Raw genomic sequence first — 25,329 nt, 5'->3', positions numbered from 1 at the left:
GCTAGGCCGGAGGGTTCTGGCCAGGAGGGTGTCCATTTTATTGGCACTTTCATAATACATCCGCTTGGACCACACCATGGATCTGGCCGCGTCATCCAGCAACAGTGTACGAATGTCTCTCCGAACTGCATCCAGTTGCCCGTATGTTCTCTCATCCGGTGCTGTCTGATGTTTCTGTTCGAGGGCTCTTAGTTGTCCCAGGAATGTCTCCAGTTTCTGATGTTTCAACTTCTTTCTCCTGGTGGCCAGTTTAATCAGGTTCCCTCTCGTGACGACTTTATGAGCCGCCCATAGCGTGCCCGCGTGGATGTCAGGGGAGGTGTTCAATTCGAAGTATTCAGTGATCCCTATTCGGATCTGTTCTCTTATCTCTTCGTCCCGCAACAAGGACGCGTTCAGCCTCCAAGTCCTTGGTGAAGCCACGCACAGGTTGCCTAGTGTGATAGACACATCTGCGTGATCGGACCACGAGATGCTACCCACTGTGGAACCCGCGATCCTAGACATGCCCGATGCATTAGCTAGAAAAAGGTCAATTCTTGAATACGTGCCATGGGGAGCTGAGTAGAACGAGTAAGCCTTATCTCCTGGGTGATGAGCCCGTCATATGTCCACCAGTCCTGTATCAGCGATGAAATCCTTGAGCAACCTATCCTGACTGCCCCTGCCATGGGACCTAGGGATACCAGTGCGCGAGCTCCTGTCGGCAGCTATATGAACAGTCAACAGTCAAGTCTCCAAGCGCATCCGTCCGCCGAGCCCCCTCCAACCCCCCCCCCCCACAGGAAAAAGATTTTAAAAAAAGGAAGAAGAGGAAATATAGAATAGAGAAAGAAAAGACAGCGTCTGGACTCAGTCCAACGCTAAGCATCTCTGGTCTTACTAAATGCCAGAGTGTTTCGGGAATGTGCTCCCACAGTCCAGCCACGATCAACGTTGAGAGGAACAATGGGTCGATGAGCTCCTAAACCCAGGCGCCTCCCTTCCGCTATATCAGCCTCAGAATTGCCCTCCCTCCTTGTGGCGATCTTGCCCAAGTGGCACGAAACAGAGCACTCCCTCAGGGTCGGCCAAGACCTACATTTTTAAAGGCCTATATCACTGGAACTCTGTTTGTATAAGCGTGATACGTGAATTATCGTGTGAGTCCGCACCACCCCATGTCTCCCATCTATAGTATAATAGTACAATATGAAACAACATATCCAAGGGGACTTAACAACTAGATGAAACTAATATTTACAATAAGAACTCAGCACTGTACCCCGAGCTGTGGAGCTCGAGCGTCCTGTCATTAGCACAATTCTCAGTGACAGCAATACAATAGGGAAGTACAACATTTCAGCGTATCAGCATTGCCCACAGAACCCTTTGCCCCCCAGGGACTAGAGATAGGGGGAGGGAAACCTAGACCAGTGCACAAACCCGCCCAGCAATGGATATAAACTTCAGACCCCTGATGGCATAAGACACTCTACGAGATAACGGGATCCAAATAGCAAAGAAGGTACACATACTACCCCACTGCGCTGGGATCGTGGACATAGCCTTATCCAAAATGTGCCCGGGCCAATACTGGACACAGTGCGAGCAAGCGGTGCACCGAGTCGGGGGATGGGTCCCGGGAACACGCCCAAGCAGCCCAATGGGGTATGTACACCATCGCCACAGTCTCCGGAGCACCGGGCTAGGCGCAAGTGGTACCGGACGTGAAAACTATATACAATGAGTAATGTCTGAATGACTATCCTCCCCTCCCCCTCCAACGAAATCGGTCTTAGTGGGTCTTGGTGAGTTAAACAAGATACATAGACAGGCCTGTTAGTCATTCCGCATCTCGCCCCTAAAATAGAGTTTTGACGCCCAAGAGCAGGACAGCGAGCCTAGTTATGACTTTATCGGTTTTGTTGTGTCCTGTATTTCATATTGGCCTCATTTCCCTTTTTGTTTGCTATGTGTTAACATAGTATTGCTCTGTCACTGTTTGATTTACCCCCTGTCTATTTCACTATCCAAAGCCTGAAAAAAATATCAATGGTGGGATGATCGGATAATGTTTCTTCACATCCCCTTTCCTTTTTTTTGGGGGGGGGGGGGAGGGAGGCGGGGGGTTTATACTTTTGTTAACTGACTGATTTTTTTTGGGGGGGGGCACGCAGCGAGTCGCTGCCACACCTTTTACCAATGTCCTCATAAGGAAGAAAACCATGAGACCCCATATATCAATTACAGCATGTATGTATCAGTGTATCGGGGGCCCGCTCCCCACCTGCCCCCCTGGAAAAAAAAGAAAAAAGGGGGGGGGGGAAAGGTGGGGTGCAGACAGGGCCGGATTAACATAGGGGCTGATGGAGCTGCAGCTCCAGGCCCAGGCCCATGGAATAGGCCAATTTAAAAAAAAAAAAAAAAAAATTTTTTTTTTTTTCCTTTTTTTTTTTTTTCTTACACACTACTCTTAGGTTTGCCACCTGGCTGGTATTTTAATGGCACAGTCGGTATTTGAGGCTGCCTGGCACAGCCGGTATTGCAGTAATACCGGCAATACAAATGCAGATCATTTTCTTAGTATAAATGGACATTACTCTGCAATACCAGCACCGGCCAGTAGGGGTCACTGTGTGTGGAGAGAGGCAGGGATAGGAAGTTACAGCATATCCCTGCCTCTCACTACTACTCACTGATCCGTGGGGGAGCAGCTACACAGCACAGAGAGTCCAGACAGCAGCTCTACAGCTCAGGTAAGTGAGGGATAGGGTGAAAGGCTGCAGGGAGACATGGGGACACTAAGACACTAGAGGACACATGGGGACACATACACTAGGGGACACTGGGAGACCTGGGGACACTGAGATACTTGGGGACACTGGAAAACATGGTGACACTGAGACACTAGGGGGCACTGTGAGACATGGGGACGCTGAGACACATGGGGACAATGAGACATAGGGACATTGGGAGAAGCTGAGACATTGGGACACGGAGATTCTAGGGACACAGTGTCCCCATGTCCCCCAGCCAGTGTCCCCATGGCTCTCAGTTTCCCCTAGTCTCTCAGTCTCTGTGTCCCCATATCTCTGTGTCCCTATTGACTCAGAGTCCCTATGTCTCCCAGTGTCCCCATGTCTCCCAGCCAGTGTCCTCAGTGTCCCCATGTCTCCCAGTGTCCACAAGTCTCCCAGTGTCTGTGTCCACATGTCTTCCAGTGTCCCCATGTCTCCCATGTCTATGTCCACAAGTGTCCCCATGTCTCCTAGTGTCCCCAAGTGTCTGTCTCCCAGTCATAGTGTCCATAGTGTCCCAGTATCCCCTAGTCTCCCAGTGTCCCCTAGTCTCCCACTGTCTGTGTTCCCATGTCTCTCAGTGTCCCTAGTGTCTTAATTTCCCCAAATGTTTCAGTGTCCCCATGTCTCTGTGTCCCCATGTCTCTGCCCCCATGTCTGTATTCACATGTGCCCCCATGTGTCCCCAGGTCTCTGTGTCTCCAGGTGACTGTGTCCCCATGTCTCACTGTGTCCCCTAGTATCCTAGTGACACACTGAGACATGGGGACAATGGGAGAAATGGGGACACAGACACTGGGAGACTAGGGGACTGGGCTACATGGGGACACTGACACTGTGATACATAGGGACACTGAGACACTGGGTGACTTGCGAGACTGGGAGACAGGGAGACACTGGGAGCAATTCCTCTATACAGCAGATTCAAACTGTGAGTAGTTTGTTGGTGATTTTACAGAATTTTCTCTTATGTCACTCCTTGTGATTTACATCATGTGATGTCACGCATAACTAATTAATTATACTAATGATTAAGGCTGGTATTTTTTTCCAAGAAAGGTGGAAACCCTAACTACTCTTCACATACTCTTGCTTAAAGGAACACTATAGGGTCAGGAACACAATCATGTATTTCTGACCCTATAATGTAAAAACCACCATCTAGCCCCCCTGGCCCCTTCTTGCCTCCCTAAATATAGTAAAATCTTACTTGTATTCTGTAGTCTGCAGCTGCTGGCTCTGCCTCTGAACTGACTCTGTCTGCTGACAACATCAGAAGTGGTGGTCTGAGCAAATTGCAATGCTTCCCTGTAGGATTGGCTGAGACTGTCAACTAGGCAGATCAGGGGCAGAGCCAGCACAAGTCAAACATAGTTATTTTCTCTGAAAAGACATTGTTTACTGCAAAAAGCCTAAAGGGAATGATTCTACTTACCAGAACAAATACAATAATCTGTAGTTGTTCTGGTGACTATAGTGTCCCTTTAAGTTTGTTTAAGAGGGATGTATGGCAACAAAACTTGTATGGACTGGCTGACAATAAAATTAGGTAATTAGGTAATGCAGACTTTGGTTTCTCTAGCACTGTGACATATCCTCTTTCTTCTACACTCACTACACTCACCTTTACTCTGTCCCAGACTATATACCAGGAACGTCTGCCTGCTAATAAGATGATAAGGAGACAAGTGCACATGTGAGTGCTAGGGGACAGTCCTTAGAAAGCGTGGGGTAGGCGCATCATTTGATGCATTTATGTCAAGCTCTGGGTGCTGCCTGCATAGTATGCCCTTAGTTGGACAGCATTCATGCCAGGCTGGCCTTCCAATTCTTTGGACAGACATGCCCCCTTTTTGGGCATGTTCACCCCTTTTGGCAGGTCTGGTCACGTGATTTGCGTCAGTGGCACACCCTTTTACCCTTCCCTTTGACTTCCTGCTTCACTGGACACTGCTGTTAGGGGTTCTGGATTTACTTGAAAGATGAAAGCATAAATTAGAGAGATATTGGCATAGAGTATGTGTTTTCATATAGCTGCATCCTTTGAGTTTCCCTCCAACGCCATCTCCATCAGATACATGACGCTTGGGAGGTATGTTTTAGTGTTTTTGGTCGATAAGATTCTGTAATTAGGCCCATCATAATTGTCAGCTCCAGGCCCTCTGGGCTCTTAATCTGGCCCTGGGTGCAGACCCCCAACCCCACGACCCGCACCCGGTTCCCAACACACAACCACCGGGCAACAACAGTGACAGAGTCCATACACAGCCTGAAGCCGATACATTCCCATCTCAGCATCAGTGGTAGCTCCTGGGAGGTAGGGCCATGCCCTGCTAGCGTCTCAAGCCTCGGTGTAGTGAAGAGGAAAAAATTGAGGCAATCGTCCCCATCGAGGTCTTCGGCCACCATATCAAAAAGGGTAGAGCAAGTGGGACCGGAAGTCAAATATATTAAAACGAAATAATATAATATAATATAATATAAGAGGGGCTAAACTGGGGCTCTTTGTATTCTTTACATTTGCCTTTTTTAAATTATTTATACTTTATTATTTTATTTATTTATTTATTTTTTCCCTCCCGTTTTTGCTGTTTGGGAAAAAGAAAATCACAGCACAAAAAAGGCCGGGTTCCCCCAATCCCCAGACCCCCAATCCCCAAATGGTCCAGTCCGCCCAAGGTAATAGAACAAACAAAAATAAAAATTACCCAGCGTGGGATCATCTTCTCCGCTCCATAATGGAGGGACGGCCGTGGAAAGCGTGGCGCACCCATGTGCGGAAATCGCCAAAACCAGGGACCCCCCCAAACACAAAGGCGGAACCCCCCACAGGAAAAAGGGAAAAAAAAACCGGAGAGAGGCCAGAGAATACAATACCAACAGGACGTCAGCGGCGGCTTCGTGGGCCCACTTCGCGCCAATCTGCTCGCAGTTGTGGAAGCTCTCCCGGGTACATCGCAACCGTCGGCATGTCTGGAGGCATCTGGATCCCGAGACCCTGGAAGAAGTGCTTTGGATCCCCACCAGGTACGAGAATTGAAGGGGAAGCCCTAGGCATATTTAAGGCCTGCTCCCCTCAGCGCTCCAGTAATCAGCCTTCAGTCCCTCCGCCGCTGTAGTGTCGAAGGGGCCAGATCTTGGTAGAGGGAGATTACGTTTCCATCATGCCGGATCGGACCCTCCCGACCCCTCTTCATTAGGGCCTCTTTGGTGCGGAAATGGAGGAAATTAATGACAATGTCTCTCGGGGTATTTGCCTCGGCCCGCTGCGCTCGCATCGCCCGATGTCCTCTCTCCATTTGCCATTGCTCCTCTGGAATGTGCGGAAGGAGAGGCCGAAAGATGGAGAGCAAGAGCTCCTGGAGGTCTTCTTCTGGCCCCTCAGGCAATCCCCTCAGGCGGAGGTTGGCCAGATCTTCTAAGGCCAAATCCATGTCTACGATATGGGACGTCATCCGGTTGACCCTGTCCACCGCTTCATTATGGGCCTGTGTGGCAGTTTCCATGCGGTCCTGGAGCTTAGCCGTGCACTCACCCAGGGCGCTAATGCAGGACGGCAGTCTGCAGGACGGCAGTTGATTTCGCTATTTCACTAGCGATGTACGCCTTAACTTCGGCGAGTTTAGAGAGCACTGCCTCTTGATCCGTGGAGGAGGCCCCCTTGTCAGCGCCAGGAGACGCGTGTGGGGATCCTCCGTCGCCATCTTGGCTCCCGACCCCGCCATGCCGCTGCGCTGTGAGAAGGTCGAGTACGGAGCCTCCGGACTCCATGGCCCTCTTGGGCTGTTTTTATGAGAGTCTCTTCTCCATGGTAAGGGGGTCCAAGGGGAGATTATTTGGCAAAAAAAGGCCGCTTTTGTTAGCTTGAAGGCGCCTTCAGGATGGAGCTCTAGTGAGACATGTCTAGTCTCATCGACGGTCAGACCACGCCCCCCCACCCTAGTCTTATACTCGAGTCAATACGTTTTCCCAGTTTTGTGGGGTAAAATTAGGGGCCTCGGCTTATATTCGGGTCAGCTTATACTCGAGTATATACGGGTTGGTCCTAGACCAATGACATAGTATACTTCCATTAAGAATAGACAATTTACATGATCAAAGGCTTTTGCCGTGTCAATTGCCAACAAAATTGATGGAATTCAGCTATTTGTTGCAAGATGAATCACATTCAAAAGCCTTAATCGTGTTATCACGAACCTCTCTGTGACAGACCACCCTGTCACAGGATTATAAAGCTTTTTGTCCCATTCTCCTGTTTGTTCGGTCAATTACATTTATGTAATTATGTAGTGTTTTACAGTAGTCTCCTCTCAGGTCCGGTAGGAAATGTCCCTGGAATATGTTACAGAAGTCCTCTTGCATGGGGATTCACATAAAAGCTGTGTATGGTCCTCATTAAACCAGTTCCAGTTTACCTTCAACACAGAGCCTCATCTCGTGCTTGTAGGGAACAGCTATATCACTGCTTTTTGGGATTATCGCTTCTAGGATTATTGCAGCTCTACTCACACTGGGGGGAAAAGAACATCCCTGGCGGGGAAACCCCTCTTCCCATTGGGGTGTCCAAAACACTCTCTTCCTTTAATAAATCCAGATTGATCATCATGTATTCATTCTGGAATAAGTTGGTTCAATCTGTCAACTAGCATTTTAGTAGAAAAGGTTAAGTGTATATTTAACAGTGAAATTGGTCTGTAACTACCACGTGCATTATTATCTTTACCTTCTTTTAAAATTAAGATAATGTTTGCCTCTAACATTGATGGTGTGAAATTATTTCCCTCGAGTATAGAATATAAAGCATCAGCTAGGAAAGGAGAGAGTTCTTGTTGGAAAACTTTTTAATATTTTATGGTAATTCCATCTGGTCCAGGACTTTTCCTTCTTCTACTGTTATTTTCTGATCTAATTTATTGCTCGGTAGTGATGATAATGTTTTCTCTCAACAAATTTTGATCTGAAGAAGAACCTGGTTTATAAATATTATATAAGTTTGTATAAAAATCCTTAAAAGCTGATGCTATGTTGCCATATTTATAATGGTAATTCGCAGAGTTATATTTATTTTCTGAATAAAATTCCTATTATGCAGTTCTTTAAGCTCTCGTGCTAAATATTTCCCAGATTTATTACCTTGAGTGATCAAATAACAGATTATAGGTTCCAACTTGATCATGATAGGAGCATGATCACTCCATGTGGAAACACCAATCTTGGAATTTGTAACATTTAAATTGTACTCTGATCACATTATGCTGAATATGTATTCTTATTTCAGGAACTGGAAAAGTTAGGCCTTGGAGATGACATTAATCTAAAAGTTTTTGAAGTTCCAGTTGAATATCAGGCAGTACAAATGTTAATCCCTGAATTACTGGAAACACATAAACCACAGGTGAGATTTGTAAAGCATTCTGCAATCATTCACCTATTTGTTTAATCATGTTTTTTTAAGTGCTCATAGAAACATAGGATGTGACGGTAGATAAGAAACTTTCGGCCCATGTAGTCTGCCCAATTTTCTAAATACTTTAATTAGTCCCTGGCCTTATCTTATATGTAGGATAGCCTTATGCCTATCCCACACATGCTTAAACTCCTTTACTGTGTTAACCTCTACCAGCTGGAAGGCTATTTCATGCATCCACTACCCTCTCAGTAAAGTAATACTTCCTGATATTATTTTTAAACCTTTGTCCCTCTAATTTAAGACTATGTCCTCTTGTTGTCGTAGTTTTTCTTCTTTTATATATAGTCTCCTTTACTAGGTGATTCCCTTTAGGTATGTAATTGTTTCTATCATATCCCCCCTGTCCCGTCCTTACTCCAAGCTATACTGTGGCAAAACTAGCCACTTACAGAGTATTACGTATATGTATGCCTGATGTTTGTTTCCATTGTGTCTCTATTCGTGAGAAACCTAACCCCTGTTAAATGTATCTGTATGCAAAGATTTTCACCTAATGTTCCTATGCATTCGTGTGTTGCAGCACACGAATACTGCTAACACGCTGTTGCAAGTTTCACGAACAGTGGATTCCAACCCTGTTCGTGAAACGAACCAAAAGACCGAATGGGAGACCACCCCACAAAGTTGTGTGCCGCTCGTTAGTAAAACCGAAACGTATCCATCTGTTAATGAGCGTTCTGTGTGTGGCCACTTTTCGTGTACTGAACACGTGGCAGCGGCCATCTTTGCTTTGTTAGAGTTCAGCGGCATTTGGTCATCAAGTGCCTGGAACCGAAATCGGCTACTTGATTTCCAAACACTGCTGGACTTCCATAGCGGTCGGGAAACTCTCTCCTTCGGGAAAATAAAACCATTCGTGAGTTTTCTCTGCTAAAACCCCGTTCGTGCAAATGTCTATTGTGTGCTGCGTTCGGTTCTGCAGGGATCAGAGCGGTACTTCAGTAGATTGTACCGATCGATCCCTGCAATCTAATGAGGGGTCATTCGGTAAAATATGTGGTGAAATGCCAAAGTTAGCGAATTTAATGTAAAATTGTACTTTTTCCTGTGCCTGTTAATAACGTAATTATTTATCTGGTACAGCAGTGTATGCTGGGTAATCAGACTGTAAGCTCAGTCCCCTATGTAGTCCACTACTGGACCACCCCTGTAATGTGACTTGGGAAACCCCTTACATTTGTAACCGCATAAATACTGTGACCTGTGATTAAAACTCAGTTGACCTCCAAACTATGTGTCGTCTAGTTCTTGGGAGAAAGGGATTGTAACTACGCTACCTGAATTTTGCCTACTTTGTACCTGCTTCATTCTGTCTACCAGCGGAGATACCGTGGATAATACTACTACTCCGCTACATATACATTGCAAATGAAAAATTGTCAGCGCTTAATAAATCTTCCCCTTTAAAATTGTATAAGGGTATACCAAATGGAAAAATAAATAAAAAATATAAAACAATGTATGATATAGTGAAAGTCCACAGTCTCCAAAAGTCACTTAGAGCCTCTTATGGGGAGAAAATAGTCTACATTCGTATTATGGCATTCTAGGACCAAATGATGTACTGGGAATACCTTAAAAGCAAAAAGAAACAGAATATAGTATAATACTGTTACATTTATTGTCCCAGTGCAAAAAATACCCCCCCCCCCCCAAATATGGAACTCTCACAAGATAAAATAGTGGTACTTATCGTTAAGGATAGCAGATAGGATGCCTGGTTCTCCTAAAACGACAGCGTATGTCTCGTGCACAGAGGCAGGCTGTCTGACAGTTCACTAACGGAGAAACACCGGCAATAAGTCCTACTAGTTGTTGGAACCTTTTCAGAGTGAACAATGCCGCAGAGCTCAAAAGCAGGCACCTTCAACGCGTTTCGCCCTTCTTCTGAGGGCTTTCTCAAGATAGGTCCAAGCTATACATGTTGAGTTCCTTTAACCTTTCCTTGTAAGTTTTATCCTGCAATCCATGAACCAGTTTAGTAGCCCTTCTCTGAACTCTGTATAAAGTATCAATATCCTTCTGGAGATACGGTCTCCAGTACTGCGTACAATACTCCAAGTGAGGTCTCACCAGTGTTCTGTACAATGGCATGAGCACTTCCCTCTTTCTACTGCTGATACCTCTCTCTATACAACCAAGCATTCTCCTAGCATTTCCTGCTGCTCTATTACATTGTCTGCCTACCTTTAAGTCAGATGCTGAGGTTAGGACTCGATCACATATACTGTACCCAGCCCTTGGGTTTTTACGTCCAAGATGCATTATCTTGCACTTATCCCCATTAAATGTCATTTGCCACATCTCTGACCATTTTTCTAGTTTACCTAAGATATTTGGCATTTGGCTTATCCCTCCTGGAACATCAACCCTGTTACATATCTTAGTATCATTATCAAAAAGACATACCTTACCATCAAGACCTTCTCCAATATCACTAATAAAAATATTAGAGAGAAAGGGATCCTTACTTGGACCCAGAGGTACCCCACTGGTGACAAGCCCATGCTTCGAATATACTCCATTGACTACAACCCTCTATTGCCTGTCACTCAGCCACTGCCTTACCCATTCTACAATATTGGAATCCAGACTTAAAGAATGCAGTTTATTGATAAGCCTTCTATGTGCAACAGTGTAAAAAGCCTTACTGAAATCTAAGTAAGCAATGTCTACTGCACCACCCTGATCTATTATTTTAGTTATCCAATCAAAAAAATAAAAAAAAATAAGATTAGTTTGGCATGATCTCCCTGAAGTAAACCCATGTTGTCTCTGATCTCGAAATCCATGTGATTTTAGATGTTCAACAAGTGTATCCTTTAACATGGTTTCCATTACTTTCCCCACTACTGACCTATAGTTGCCCGACTCCTCCCTACTACCTTTCTTGTGAATGGGCATAACATTTGCTAACTTCCAATCTTCTGGGACTACTCCTGTTAACAATGTTTGGTTAAATAAATCTGTTAATGGTTTTGCTAGTATACCACTAAGCTCTTTTAATAACTTTGGGTGTATTTCATCAGGTCCCATTGACTTATTTGTCTTTACTTTTGACAGATGAAATAGAACCTCTTCCTCTGTAAACTCACTTGTAACAAATCACTCATTTGTCCTTTTTCCTAACTGAGGTCCCTTTGCTTCATTTTCATCTGTAAATACTGAACACAAATTTTCATTGAGGCAGTCAGCTAGACCTTTCTCCTTTCCTACATACCTTCCTTCTTTTGTTTCTAATCTAACAAATCCTTGTTTTGCTTTCCTTTTCTTATTTATGTATCTAAATAATGTCCTGGCCCCTTTTTTTTTACTGACTGTGCTATTTTCTCTTCTGTGTGTGATTTAGAAGCTCCTATTACTTGCTTAGCCACTTTCTGCCCAATCTTATAGATCTGTCCATCTTCCTCACTATATATATATTTTTTTATATAATTACTACATGCTATCGTTTTGTTTTTTACTAATTTGGCCACAGTACCACAGTGGTTTCTTGAATTTATTGCTTTTACTGACGAGCCTAATGCAATTTTTTGTTGACTTCAGCAGTGAAACTTTTAAATAATACCATTTCTCTTGGACTCCATTTAAAGTGCTCCATGCACTGAACAGGCAGATGAACGGGTGGGTTGGGCATATGTGAGTAACAACACTCCCTAGTTCTTTTGTAGTTCACGCTACAAAGTGCTTAATTTAGTTGTTCTGGTGTCTATACCCAGATTTTGAAAATAAAAAAATGGCACACCCATTAGCGATACAAAAATTGCTACAAAAAACCTCAGAGAAATACATACACATTAGAAGTCTTTAACCTATTCCTGGCCAGAAATAGTTGTTACAGTTTATTCCTTTCCTGGTACTCAAATTAGTGTTTTTTTTCATTTACATGTTGTAGGAGCTTGATCAGGGCAGACTCATACTCTAGACCAGGGCCATATTAACAGCATAATAGGCCACTGGGGAAAGCTTAAATGTACGGTAGGCAATAATTTGCATAAATAACTTAGACCACACAATAAACACAGACACATTTTATTTCAATGGGCTTGGCCGTGGTGTTTATTAAAGCTTGAACAGGGGACATACCACCATACCAACGGTAACATATTCACATAAACTTTTCACTTCCAAAACTTTTCACTTTCACCATCACTTAATTGCCAGTCAGTCATAGCTTACCTGACCGCCATTTAACTCATATCCTTCCTAAGAACTTAAACCTGAGGATGACTTTGCCCCAAGCTTCAAATACCACGACATTACTTACAAAGAAAGTTAACAAATAGGAGGAGGGAGGGTGGGGGTCTGTCAGTGCTCCTCCTATCCTGTAGAAAAAACGCTGAACGGGATTGCCTAGCGCTGTCACCATTTTATGCTTACCTGGGTTCCCACTTTTTTGCTGGCTCACTGCCAGCAACCAATCCTCAGCCAGCTCTTGTCCCCAGCAACTGCTGTGTCACCTAATCTGCCCAGCTACTTGTCCCCACTCTGCCCAACAACCTGATCATTGCCACCATACATATATGCCACAGTGCTTAACCCCTTAACGACGAGTGACGGACGAGGTCCGTCACGCGGTAAAATTAACCCCAGATCGCCGCAATCGCGGCGATCGCAGGGTTAATGGTGCTCCGGTCTGCCTCTGTATTAGAGGCAGACCGGGAGCACCGGATTGGGCTGTCCCAGTACATGTGCCCGCTCTGACAGCATGTCAGAGGGAGCACATGTGCTGTGTATACTCACCTTCCGCCTCCCTGCACTTCCGGGTTCACTGTGAAGTGCAGGGAGACGGATCATCAGTGATCCTGCCCCCTGTTGAAAAAAAAAATAAAGTCACTGACTACAGTGATCAATTGGCAGGGATTACATTTTACTATGATCTGATTTTTTTTTTAAACCACTGAGGGTTAATTCTTTTTTTTTTTTTAACCCTCAGAGGTTAAATTTATTTTATTAATTAATTTAAATATTTAAAAATTATAAATTTAGCTAGCTGGGGAGGGTGGAAGTTAGTGTGGAATTGGGGGATTTAGTGTTAGGCTAACTAGGGGTTAACATTAAAAAAAGTTTTAAAATAAGCTTTAAAAAGTTAAAAAATTAAGTTAAAAAAAGTTTTAATAACGTTTAAGTAAAAAATTAAAAAAATAAACCCTTTACCCAGTCCAAATAAAAATTAACCCCTTCCCTGCCAGTCGATCACTGCCTACAGTGATGAAACTAAATTTTTTTTAACCCCTGACGATTAACTTTTATTTATTTTTTAACCCTCAGGGGTTAAATTTATTTAATTAACTAATTTAAATATTGTATAATTAAATATTTTGCTAGCTGGGGTGGGTGGGAGTTATGGGAAAATGGGGAATTTACAGTTAGTGCTGCTTACTGCTAGTTAGGGGTTAACGGTAAAAAAAAAAAGCTTAAAAAAATGTTAAATCTGTAAAAAAAGTTTTACGAAAGTTTAGGACACTTTAAAAAAATTAATAAGCAAAACAAAAGTTTAAAAAATAGTTTTAAAAAGTAAAAAAAGTTTTAAAAAGTTAAAAAATATATTTAATAACGCTCATTACCACTACACCTGGTACAAGCTAGCGGAAAAATGATCCCACGCTAAGGTTCAAAATATGCCTTTTGAAATACCCTGAGATGTCTTCTTTAAGAAATGGTATGGCTTTATGGGGTATTTGAATTATATAGCCTGGTAAAATACTCTAAAATGGGACATGGGCACACCGTAAAAATTTAAAGTTTGAAAAAAAATGGAATGGCTGTGTCACAAATGTGCCCCTCCGATGTCCACATATACCTGGCAAAGGTACATACGGGGGTATTTTTGTACTCAGCAGACATAGCTGAGCAACGTATGAAGTATTATACAGTGGTAGTACACATAAGGTTTGCAAAATATACTGTGCAAACTCACTTTGTGTGTCAAAAAGGCAGAAAAAACGCTTATTACCACTACACCTGGTACAAGCTAGCGGAAAAATGATCCCACGCTAAGGTTCAAAATATGCCTTTTGAAATACCCTGGAGTGTCTACTTTAAGAAATGGTAGGCCTTTGTGGGGTAGTTTGAATTTAAAACCTTCGAAGATGCTTGGAAATTGCACAAAATTCAAAGTAGCTTGACAAAATAGTGCCAAAGATATACAATGGGGGTGTCCTTTTACTCAGAAGACTTAGCTGAGCATAATTTGGGGGGTTTGAACTTAGTGGCACATATGAAATATACAAAATGCCCAGCAAAAATGCAATCTGTATGTAAAAAATGCACAAAATTATTTTTTACTACATAATTTGGCATAAATTGGTAAAAAAAAATGGGGGCATGTTAAGGCACAATATGCACCTTATGAGATACCCTGGAGTGTCTACTTTTACAAATGGTAGGCCTTTGTGGGGTTTTTTTGAACAGTCAAACTACTATAATACCCCAAATGGAAGCATAGGCTCATTAAATCCGTTTCTCAAAATTCGACTGTGAATACTGAAAAGGACAGGTCTCCTATATGGCACTGTAGCTTCACAAAATAGTGCCAGAGACATACAATCGGGTTGTCATTTTACTCAGCAGATGTAACTGAACACAAAATAAAACTTTGTACAGGAATAGCACACACCAACTTTACAAAATACACATGAGAAGTTCTGTGTTATAAGTTTGTGTGCCAAAACCCCCCAAAAACACAATGTTATTTCAATATTTAGCAGAGATTGGCGGTGAAATGGCTACGTAGAAAGTGTCAAAACAACCTTAGGTAAATAGCCTGTGGTGTCTACTTTATATAAATATATACTTTTGTGTGGCAATTTTGTTTTCTTTTATGGCTATTAAGCTTACAAGACAAACATACCAAATTCTAAAATCGCTCCACATTAAAAGTTTATTTTACTCCTTGTGCTTTGTGACCTGTAACTACCAAAAAAAAACTTCAAATCCCAGACACATTATATATTCTGTAAATCAGAACAACTAAATTAATTTATTTTTAATTACTTTCCTTAACCTGCACTAATTGTGCACACATTATTATTGCAAAAACTGTAAAAAAAAAACACAAATTTTTTCTTTTTTTTTGCATTTTTCTGTATTATTTTATAATAAATAAGCATGTATGTATGTATATATATATATATATATATATATATATATATATATATATATATATATGTTCATCAAATTAAAGCCCTTTCTGTCCTTTAAAAAACGGTATATAATATGCGTCGGTGCAATAAATTAGTCAAATGCAAATTGCAGTTGAAGGCAAAATGCAATAAATGCCGTTGTCATTAAGTGAAAGACAAGCTTCCGAAGCTCTGTCCTTAAGGGGTTAATGCCCGTGGCCTCTTTATTTATCGGTACCTCCAACAAATACAATACATACACACAGACTGCTGAGTACACAGATGTTGTATAATTCTTCTCTCACCACCAATATTTCCAATTGGTATCCTTTTGAGAGAAATCCACTCTGCGTTGTGTGTTAATAGTGAATGTAATATCCCTGTGTCACCTCTTCCAGGAACTAACATATATATATTTGTCCAGATAAATACATGACTAGCACAACTAAGGTATTCAACCCGATATTACAAATAAACAGCCAACACCATAGTTCTTACCAGAGAGAAAACTTTACTTAGAATCTGCCTAGTTAAATATTACAGAAGAAGAATGTTAGTTATAATATTACAGTTACAATACATTTATAACACTTATACATTCCATCTATCTAAAAAATATCTGCTACATTGTGTGTGCTGTGAAATGTTGTATGCAGTGTGTGTGTCTTACCAACCTAGTCTAATGTGATGTCAGTATCTTCTATTTTTAAAGGAATTTGTTCCCATGTTGTAAATAGCCAATTCCTCAGCACAATTGATATGTAAATGTGATTTCCTTTCTCAAGGCCCAAAGTGTTGTCTATCCTGTTATTTTATTTACGTGTGAACTCTCCCTCTAGCCTAAGGTGTGTTTTCCTAGATAGACTCCTTTGAAGACAAGTTGATATGTGTAACGGACCGTTTCGCTCACAAGGGGATAAAAACCGTTTAGGCGATAACCCCCTTTCGAATAGACCAGCAGCTACTGCAATCACCAACCTCCCGAACTCCAAACTGCACGAATCTCCCAACTCCCGAACAGGAAATACACGAACCCTGGAAGCAGCCGAACAGGAAAAGCCATACGAACAGCTTACACTCCTGACAATCGGCATACAGTCAAATTCCCCCCAAGAATGAGACGACACTTCACCTTCAGGGTTAAGCAGCAACAACTTTACTGGGGCTAACTGCCCGGCTTTTATGCAGGTTTCCCACCTGGTGGACACTCCCCTAGGGGACCAGATGGGAAACTGGGAAACATATTGGCCATGGACCAATCACAGACATACAACTTTAAACAATCCCACAATGCATCACAATCCCTCCCCTCTGGCCTGGAGATAATTGGGGAAGTAATCCAATTATCTCCAAGGACAGAGGCCAAACAAAAAGACAGTAAAAGACACAAAATTACCCACTGACACATTTAGTACACAAAACACATACATGCAACATATCCCCAGATAACTTAGATCTGAGCGCACATTACTACCGAATGGCGCTCAGATCACATACATACAGTTTAAATGCCATGGAGCCAAAGTCTTTCACATAGTCTTTCGTTACACGAATGGGCTCCATGGCTTAGCTATCTGGGTTAACATATTCACATATCCCAAAGTACCGACTGAACTGGTGTTCGACACCAAGGGCACGAATAGGAACCAGGGGACGGACGGCTCAGCGGTGTTCGCGCAAGTAAGTGTCCGTTTTCAGTTCCACAGTGTTAGCGCTGAACACCGCTGGCCGTTCGGGACTTAAAATGGCCGCTGCCACGTGTTCGGCAAACGAACAAAGGCCACCCAGCGTTCATCAATTAAGCTGCGGTTAACCGCAGCTTCTGGGCGGTCAATTGGCGGCTGTAATAAACGTTTAACTCGCAAGTTGGAATAAACTTGGAATTAATAATAACATTAATAACTAAAAATAATAACTTAAAATAATAACTTAAAAGCTGAGTGTAAAGTCAGAGTCCACACTCCTTGCTTTCGGCAATTCAATAATATTTATTAAGAGAGGCTAATTAAACAAATAAACAATACATATACATTTGAAATAGGCTATTATATGTTGCTACTAAAAACTAATCATTGAATGGAAAGTAGGCTAATTAACATAACAAAACAGGCATAGACACATGATACAGTTACCACTCCATCGATCAGCAGCTGAGAGTAAGAGAGAGAGGGTGTGTATAGTGGGGAGAGGGGAGAGAGAGAGAAGGTGAGGAGGGTGAATTCAAAAGAGAGGTAATTCCAAAGAGAGAGAAAATGTGCTGTTCACAGGGCTTTAAACAGGTTAGCCCATCCTGCTGGACACACCTCCCTTAGTCAATCCCTTAGGATGTAACAGAACCAGAGTGGCTCCTGGGGGAGGGGGGTTGCATTGGAAGGGAATGGAGGAGGAGTTTATCAACAACCCAACTGATTTTGCCTGGTGAAAGGCCATGTGCTTCACAGAGGACTCCATTATTGCCTAAGGGTAGAATGGGGGTTTGAATCCCTGTATTAGAACACAATTACACTTCATTGGATTACAGTTTGGCTGTTAATCACATCCCCCCACTTATTACAGCGGCACACTCCAGCTCCCCGGTGGCCCCCTGTTCGGTAGTTGGAATCTACCGAACACCCCGGCAGAAAGGCACGAATAAGCCTTTCTGCAGGGAAAATAAACCTTTTTAAAGTCTGGTCCATAGTCCAAAGGGAGCAGGCGAGCAACCAGGTTTCTCCAGTTCACAGTGGCAAGGTTGGTTTCGCCACACTTCTCCCCTTTACCCACTAGACTAACAGGGTATCTGACCTCCTGCCTTTCAGTGCCCTGGTTAGTCCAGCAACCCACCCACAAAACAGAAACAGCAGTACAGCCCACCCACCATAACTGGTTAATACACCTGAGTAGGAGAACTTTGTCCAGGTCCAGGTGCCTCACCACGGCTGTGCGGGGGGCTGGTAGACTGCCTTGGTGGGTTGCTGAGTGGGCAGAGACCAGCGGTACTCTGCCCTGGTGCCAGCGCTACCACGGAAGTAGCCTGGTTGGAGCCTGGTTGTGGGCGGGGGAGACCGACTGTCTCCCCTCTGGCTACACCGCTCTGTGGCTGGGGAACAGGACCGACCGTCCTTACCCCTGGTGCTGCAAGTACAGAGACTACGGTCCCACCTGCACAGTTGTGGGGCTTAACATCTCCCCTTGGTGGGTTAGGCTGCCGCTGGAGAGAGGGTGTAACAAGCTCCTCTCTCTGAACTGTAAACTGTCGCTGGGGAGAGGGGGTAGCAGGCTCCTCTCCCTGATACTCTCTCTGCTGGCGGATAGGGGAACCAACTGTCTCCCCTCTGGCTACACCGCTCTGTGGCTGGGGTACAGGACCGACCGTCCTTACCCCTGGTGCTGCAAGTACAGAAGCTACGGTCCCATCTGCACAGTTGTGGGGCTTAACATCTCCCCTTGGTGGGTTAGGCTGCCGCTGGAGAGAGGGTGTAACAAGCTCCTCTCTCTGAACTGTAAACTGCCGCTGGGGAGAGGGGGTAGCAGGCTCCTCTCCCTGATACTCTCTCTGCTGGTGCAGAGGGGGACCAGCTGTCTCCCCTTTCAATATTTTTTCCTGCTGCTGGGGTGCGAGACTGACGGTCTCTGCTCCCTGCAGGACACTCTGCCGCTGGGGAGGAAGGACGGCACCTTCAGCTCCCTGGGTTACACACTGCCGCTGGGGCGGAAGGACGACACCTTCAGCTCCCTGGGGTACACTCTGCCACTGGGGAGGAAGGACGGCACCATCAGCTCCCTGGGGTACACACTGCCGCTGGGGAGGAAGGACGACACCTTCAGCTCCCTGGGACTCACACTGCCGCTGGGGAGGAAGGACGACACCTTCAGCTCCCTGTAACACCCTGCCGCTGGGGAGGAAGGACGGCACCTTCAGCTGCCTGGGATACACACTGCCGCTGGGGAGGAAGGACGGCACCTTCAGCTCCCTGGGATACACACTGCCGCTGGGGAGGAAGAACAACACCTTCAGCTCCCTGGGGTACACTTTTGAATCCCCGAAATGCACTCTGACGCTTGGGGGGGGGGGGCGGATGACACCCCTGGCTCTATCTGCCAGGAATTGCAGGTACTCTGCCGCTAATTTCCTCGCTAACTGCACATATTTCTCAGCAGGGTTGAGTCCAAAGTAAGCCAGCCGCATGGCAACCTCTCTGTCAAACTCCTCCTGAGTGTAGTCAGACGCCATGCTTGCTCTGCCGACGTTGGTTCAAATGTGATAAACTTTCCCAAGGATGTAACTGTGCCTTTCAGGTGCTGTATCTTTCCAACTATCTAAACAGAAACTCCCTTTGAAGATAATTTTTGATCTCCCATACTCACAGATTTGATCAAGCACATATTAATTATATATATATATATATATATATATATATATATATATTCATAATATTTTCCTCAACAGACAGGCAGACTGCTGAGTACACCGGCAGGCAGACTGCTGAGTACACATTGTGGAAGACCACCTGGTACCCCGGCTGGGTACCTCCGCCAAACACGCTTCCTAGTTATCGCCGGGACACCATCAGCACTTCAGCCGCTGCAGCTTGGCCGCGGTCTCTCTATCACTTCCCACCCCGGAACAGGCATCCAACTTCTAGTTATTAAAGCTCTCCTGCAGTGAGTACAGCTGTATAGCTGGTACACCCAATCACTAGTCAAGACTGAGTGAAGGGTATAAAGGAACTGGTTCATTATGCCAAGTTGCCTGCTTTTACACACAGCCCCCAGCATAGGGTCTCCATTCAATACAAGACAAGCCTCTCCCATAAATATCTGTGCCTGGGAGATAATCGCATTAAAGACCGGTAAGCTAATTCTCTCCCAGGAGCAGAGAGGCAAACATAAAAATACATCATAAACATTATAAAAACATAAAAAACCCACAAATAATACATATTTAAATAGCCCTGATCTGAGCGTTCAAGTTCTTCAAATAGCGCTCAGATCCATGCAGTGTAGTGGAAATGCCACCGTGTTAAAGTTCTGACCGGGAAATTCCGGGAGTTCCTGCATCTGAAATATAGGGTGCTCTGGTTTGATGCTGAATACACACACAGACTGTGGATGGAGGTGGTGCTGTGTGGGTGGAGGAGGTACTGTGTGTGTGGGGGTTGTGTGTCTAAGGGCTCAATATGTGTGTGTGTGTGTGTGCATATTTGAAGGGGTGCTGTGTGTGTGGGAGTGGATGCTTTGTGTGCTGTTTGGGAGTGGGTGCTGCTGTGTGTGTGTGGAGTGGGGGGGTTATGTGTGGGCGTGGTGCATGTGTTTATGTAGAGCGTGGGGAGGGATAATGTAACAAATTTCTATATTTAAAAATATAAAAAAAACACTTTATACCCCTTTTGAATCTGAAGCTACTCTCTCCTCCTGTGAGTACAGTGCAGTGTCGGTGTGTTGCCATGGTAACGTGCAGCAACGCTCCAACCTGCCTGTTCATGGGAACGGCATTCTCCCTCCCAGGCCCTAGCTCCCTACCTCCCCCTGCAACAGCAAACTGCATTGGGACCGGTAAGGGAGATCTGTGATCTCCCCATCAGTTCGAGAATGCAGATAGCAGAGCCTGCTTTGCATTAAGCTATCAGGGGAGATGAAAAGATCTCCTCTGCAAGCCTCGATATGGGGAAAGGAGCCGGCTCTGCTGAACCCGAGACATTTATGCATCCCTAGAAATATTCTTGGGATGCCGGGACAAACTGGCGAAAACAGTGACGATCCCGGTAAAACCAGGACGTCTGGTGACCTTGTCTATACCATGTCCCTGCAGGGTTTTTAATGTAAACTGTTACTTTTCAGAGAAAGTCAGTGTTTACATTACAGCCTAGGAACACCTAGTGTCCACTGCTCAGACACTAGAGGGAATTCCTGGGTCAGTATGTAGCACGGACGTTCAATCTGCAAAGAGACACTGAACGTTTCTCATAGAGATTCATTGATCATGAGGAGATGCTGATTGGCCAGGTGTCTGACTCCACCCCTGACCCGCTTCCTTGACTGAGATCATCAGAATTGACAATCTCAGCCATTCCAATACTTTCCTATGGTAAAGCATTGTGATTGGTTGAGATGGTTACTTCTGATGTCAGCGAAGGAGGAGAATCGGTGGTGGAGCCAGCACTAGAAATAAGGTAAGATTTTACTATATTTAGGAGGGGGTCAGGGGGCTAACATAATTTTAACACTATAGGTTCAGGAAGGCATTTTTTTCTTTATTTTCTCATTCCACTCGGGAGTACAGGATAGGTGAGCATGTAACATAGTATGGTTGTATAATAACATAAACAATAGTAATGTTGATCAAACCTGAATAAGAAAAGAATACATGACAATTTGTTACGTGTCTAGAAAGTAGATGTAGAATGAGGATTTTTATAAAATTATAGGTTAGTAAGTGGCAACATGTAGTTGTGCCCCATAGGATGCTGAGAGGGCCTATACAGAGTTCCAACCAGGGCTGAATTGTTCCCCTCCCAGTAGATTTTAGTGTCGGGTGTATCAGCTTTACGAGATTTAAGGGGGTGTATGCTTGCGTAAGAGCTAGACCGTTGCTGTAAGCCTTCATTAATAATGATGCCGTCTGATTGGGTCAAAAATAAGTTTACATACTCATCAGTGAACCAAAATATAGGTAAGCTGCCCCACAGTTGCGTCTGAAGTATATAACTGTAGCGGAGAAGTAGTTTAATCCACAGGGTCTCCGCTGGTAGACAGGAAAACAGGTAATAATCCAAATTGGCAGATACATCATGCAACAATCCAGGTAGCGTTATACAATTCTTCCCTCCCAAGAACTAGACGACACATAGGCTAGGAGTCAACTCAGCTTTATTCACAGGCTTCCAGTATTTATGGGATTCCCCATGCAAGGGGTTTCCCTACAGACATTCCAGGGGTTGTGTAGGGGACTACATGGGAAACTGAATAACCTGGGCATTTCTCCCATCAGGCACCGCAGCACGAGAGGGATACTCCCACTAGAATATACAGTTAAGTGGATTATTCCCTCGTGCAGCAAAACCGACAATTTACATTAAAAATCATAACTTTAACATTATTCGGTATTTTTGAATGAATGGACGTTCGGCAGATAGCTGGGGTCTGAGCGCACCTTTCGTGAGAGTACCGCTCAGATCCCAGCTGAAATAACCGAACGCCGTACCAAATACACTTTACACTTGAGTTCCCTTCAAACTACCGATTGAACCTAGGGAACCACATTACCGAAGACCGGGCTCCTGAACGGTATGGAAGTCTAGCGGTATTCGTGTCGTCGAGTAGCCGATTTTAGTTCCAGGCGCTCGACGACCAAATACCGCTGGACGAACAAAGGATCCAAAATGGCCGACCTCCGCGTGGAGGAAATTCACTGTTCGTGAAACGATTTGCAGGGAGGCTGGCGGCTTTTCTTGCTGCCAGCATACGAATACCATTGCTTGTTTGAACCACATTACAGGCACTTGGTTCTTAAAGGCATACACATGCAATAAACATAATAAATATATGAAGGACAATATACAGTATCCTAGGGGAGTGTCCACCTTGTGGAGACCCGCATAAATACCGGGCAGGTAGCCCCCATTAAACACATTCCTGTTTGACCTTCAAGACGGAGCTTGGTCTCGTTTGTGGAGGGATTTATTATTGGGACAGTACTTTTCGTTATTTCTAGCGGTGAAAGGATTTTGACTGAATTGCTGATCGGGAGTTGCCACGTTCGTATGCTCCGTTCGGGAGTTTGACGATCGGCTGGATTAAAACTGCATTTCTGGAGAAAGGGGATTATTCACTAAACCGCGGCTTCGTTCCTCTGGCGGTGAGTGTCATAACAGTTGGTGGCAAGCGACGGGATGAATCCCTTTGCCCGCATAGCCGTTGACATTGTGGGTCCACTGGCCAGGGCTAGTCCATCCGGTAAGAAATATATTCTCACCGTGGTGGACTATGCCACTCGCTATCCAGAGGCAGTAGCGCTGTCTAACATAGAGGCAGAGACAGTTGCTGATGCCCTGGTTAGGATTTTTACCAGGGTCGGGTTCCCTAAGGAGATCCTCTCTGACCAGGGAACCCAATTTACCGCTGTGCTCACCCAGCAGCTGTGGAGGGTATGCGGCATTAAACCAATACTTGGTTCCCCGTACCATCCACAGACTAACGGCCTTTGCGAGTGATTTAATGGCAACCTCAAACAGATGTTGAGGACCTTTTCTGACACTTGCAGAGACTGGGAGCGATTCCTGCCTCATCTGTTGTTTTCTTACAGAGAGGTGCCCCAGGAATCTACTGGGTTCTCCCCCTTTGAGTTGCTTTATGGGAGAAGGGTCCGCGGACCCCTAGATCTCATTAGAGGTCACTGGGAGGGGGAGACAGAGCAAGAAGGGACCCCCATAGTACCGTATGTCCTGTAACTCCGGGGCCGCATGGAGAAACTGTCTCTGATGGTAAGAGAGAATCTCCAGGTGGCCCAGGGGAGACAGAGGAGATGGTACGATCGGGGTGCCCGGCAGCGGGTCTTCCAGGTGGGGCAGAAAGTGTTAGTGCTCAAACCTATGAAGGCGAACAAGATGCAAGGGCCCGTATAAAGTGTTAGCTCAGGTGTGTGATACTACCTACCTTATAGCCAGCTGTTCAGATGAAAGGATCCAGCGATCCTTTCATGTGAACATGCTAAAAGAGTATCAGGAGAGACCCGAGAATGTAGCTGCAGTATGTGCCCCGGCTGCAGACGACCCGGAGAACTTACCCCTTCCCGATTTGCTAGAGAGGGACTCCCAGACTGACCTTACTAGCCTTGTACAGCTAGGGGACAGGTTGAGCCCCACAGGGAAGGGACAGGCAAGACAGCTTCTGTGGGAGAAGCAGGCGACGTTCTCCCAAGAGCCCGGCTACACTACCCTAGCTGTACATAAGGTAGAGACCCCTGGACAGAACCCCCTGCGACAACCCCCTTACCGTATCCCTGAAGCAGTCCGAGAAGGAATGCGGAAGGAGATACAGGAGATGACCCAGCTTGGGGTCATCGAACACTCCGAGATTGCTCTCGTCACAGCACCCAAGCAGCTTACACTCCTGGCAATTAGTCTCTAACAGCATACGGTAAATCCACCCCCAAAGTCGAGACAAGGCTCCGTGTTGAGGGTCAAGCAGTGGTCTGGTTTATTCAGGGCTACCTGCCCAGTATTTATGCAGGTCTCTCACTTGGTGGACACTCCCCTAGGGGACCAAATGGGATACTGTGACAAGGGACAGACATGAACCAATGACAGACACAAAGAAGTAAAACATCCCCACAATGCATCCTAATTCCCTCCCTTCTATCCTGGAGATAATTGGGAAATAATCCAATTATCTCCCAGGACAGAGGCAAATCGCCATTACATACGTGGTTACAATAAACCACTAAAATATAATAAAATACATAATGTTACATTTATCACATAAAATATATACATGTAACCCATCCCCAGATAGCTGGGATCTGAGCGCACAATTGTACCGAATAGCGCTCAGATCATATATACACAGTTCAATTGCCATGGAGCCAAAGTCTTTAATTACACAAATAGGCTCCATGGCTGTGCTATCTGGGTTAAAGCATTCACATAAAACAAAGTCCCGAATGATCAGGTGTTCGGTTAAATAGCCACAAATAGAAGCAGGGAAGGCTGGATACTTAGCGGTGCCTGCACGTAAAAGTGTCTGCTTTTAGTGCACTGATTCCGGGCTGAGCACCGCTGGCCGTCCGGGGAGCTCCATAACACCGCCACCTAGAGGCCGCTAAGTATAACTGTGGCCACCCAGTAACAGTCAATTAAGCTGCGGTTACCCGCAGCTACTGGGTGGTCAATTGACTGCACACGCTCGTGAAGCCGCGGTTAACCGCGGCTTCAGGGAGGTAGATTGGCGGCACACGCCAGCTTCTGGGCGTCCAATT

The 25,329-nt window shown here is 44.9% G+C and overlaps 1 protein-coding gene across 2 annotated transcripts in view; it reads left to right on the top strand.

The window, feature by feature from the left end:
- Positions 1 to 25,329, top strand: part of PGPEP1 (pyroglutamyl-peptidase I) — a 261,041-nt gene that overhangs the window by 230,458 nt on the left and 5,254 nt on the right. For both annotated transcript variants that reach the window (XM_063455486.1, XM_063455485.1), the window contains one exon: positions 8,059 to 8,175. In XM_063455486.1, the coding sequence (XP_063311556.1) occupies positions 8,137 to 8,175 (39 nt within the window). In that variant the 5' untranslated portion in view covers positions 8,059 to 8,136. The remainder of the gene's footprint in view (positions 1 to 8,058; positions 8,176 to 25,329) is intronic.

The sequence above is a fragment of the Pelobates fuscus genome, chromosome 5, assembly GCF_036172605.1.
Source record: "Pelobates fuscus isolate aPelFus1 chromosome 5, aPelFus1.pri, whole genome shotgun sequence".
Lineage (NCBI taxonomy): Eukaryota > Metazoa > Chordata > Amphibia > Anura > Pelobatidae > Pelobates > Pelobates fuscus.
The sequence above is the reverse complement of the archived record's forward strand: the minus strand, read 5'-3'. Positions and strand labels throughout refer to the sequence as shown.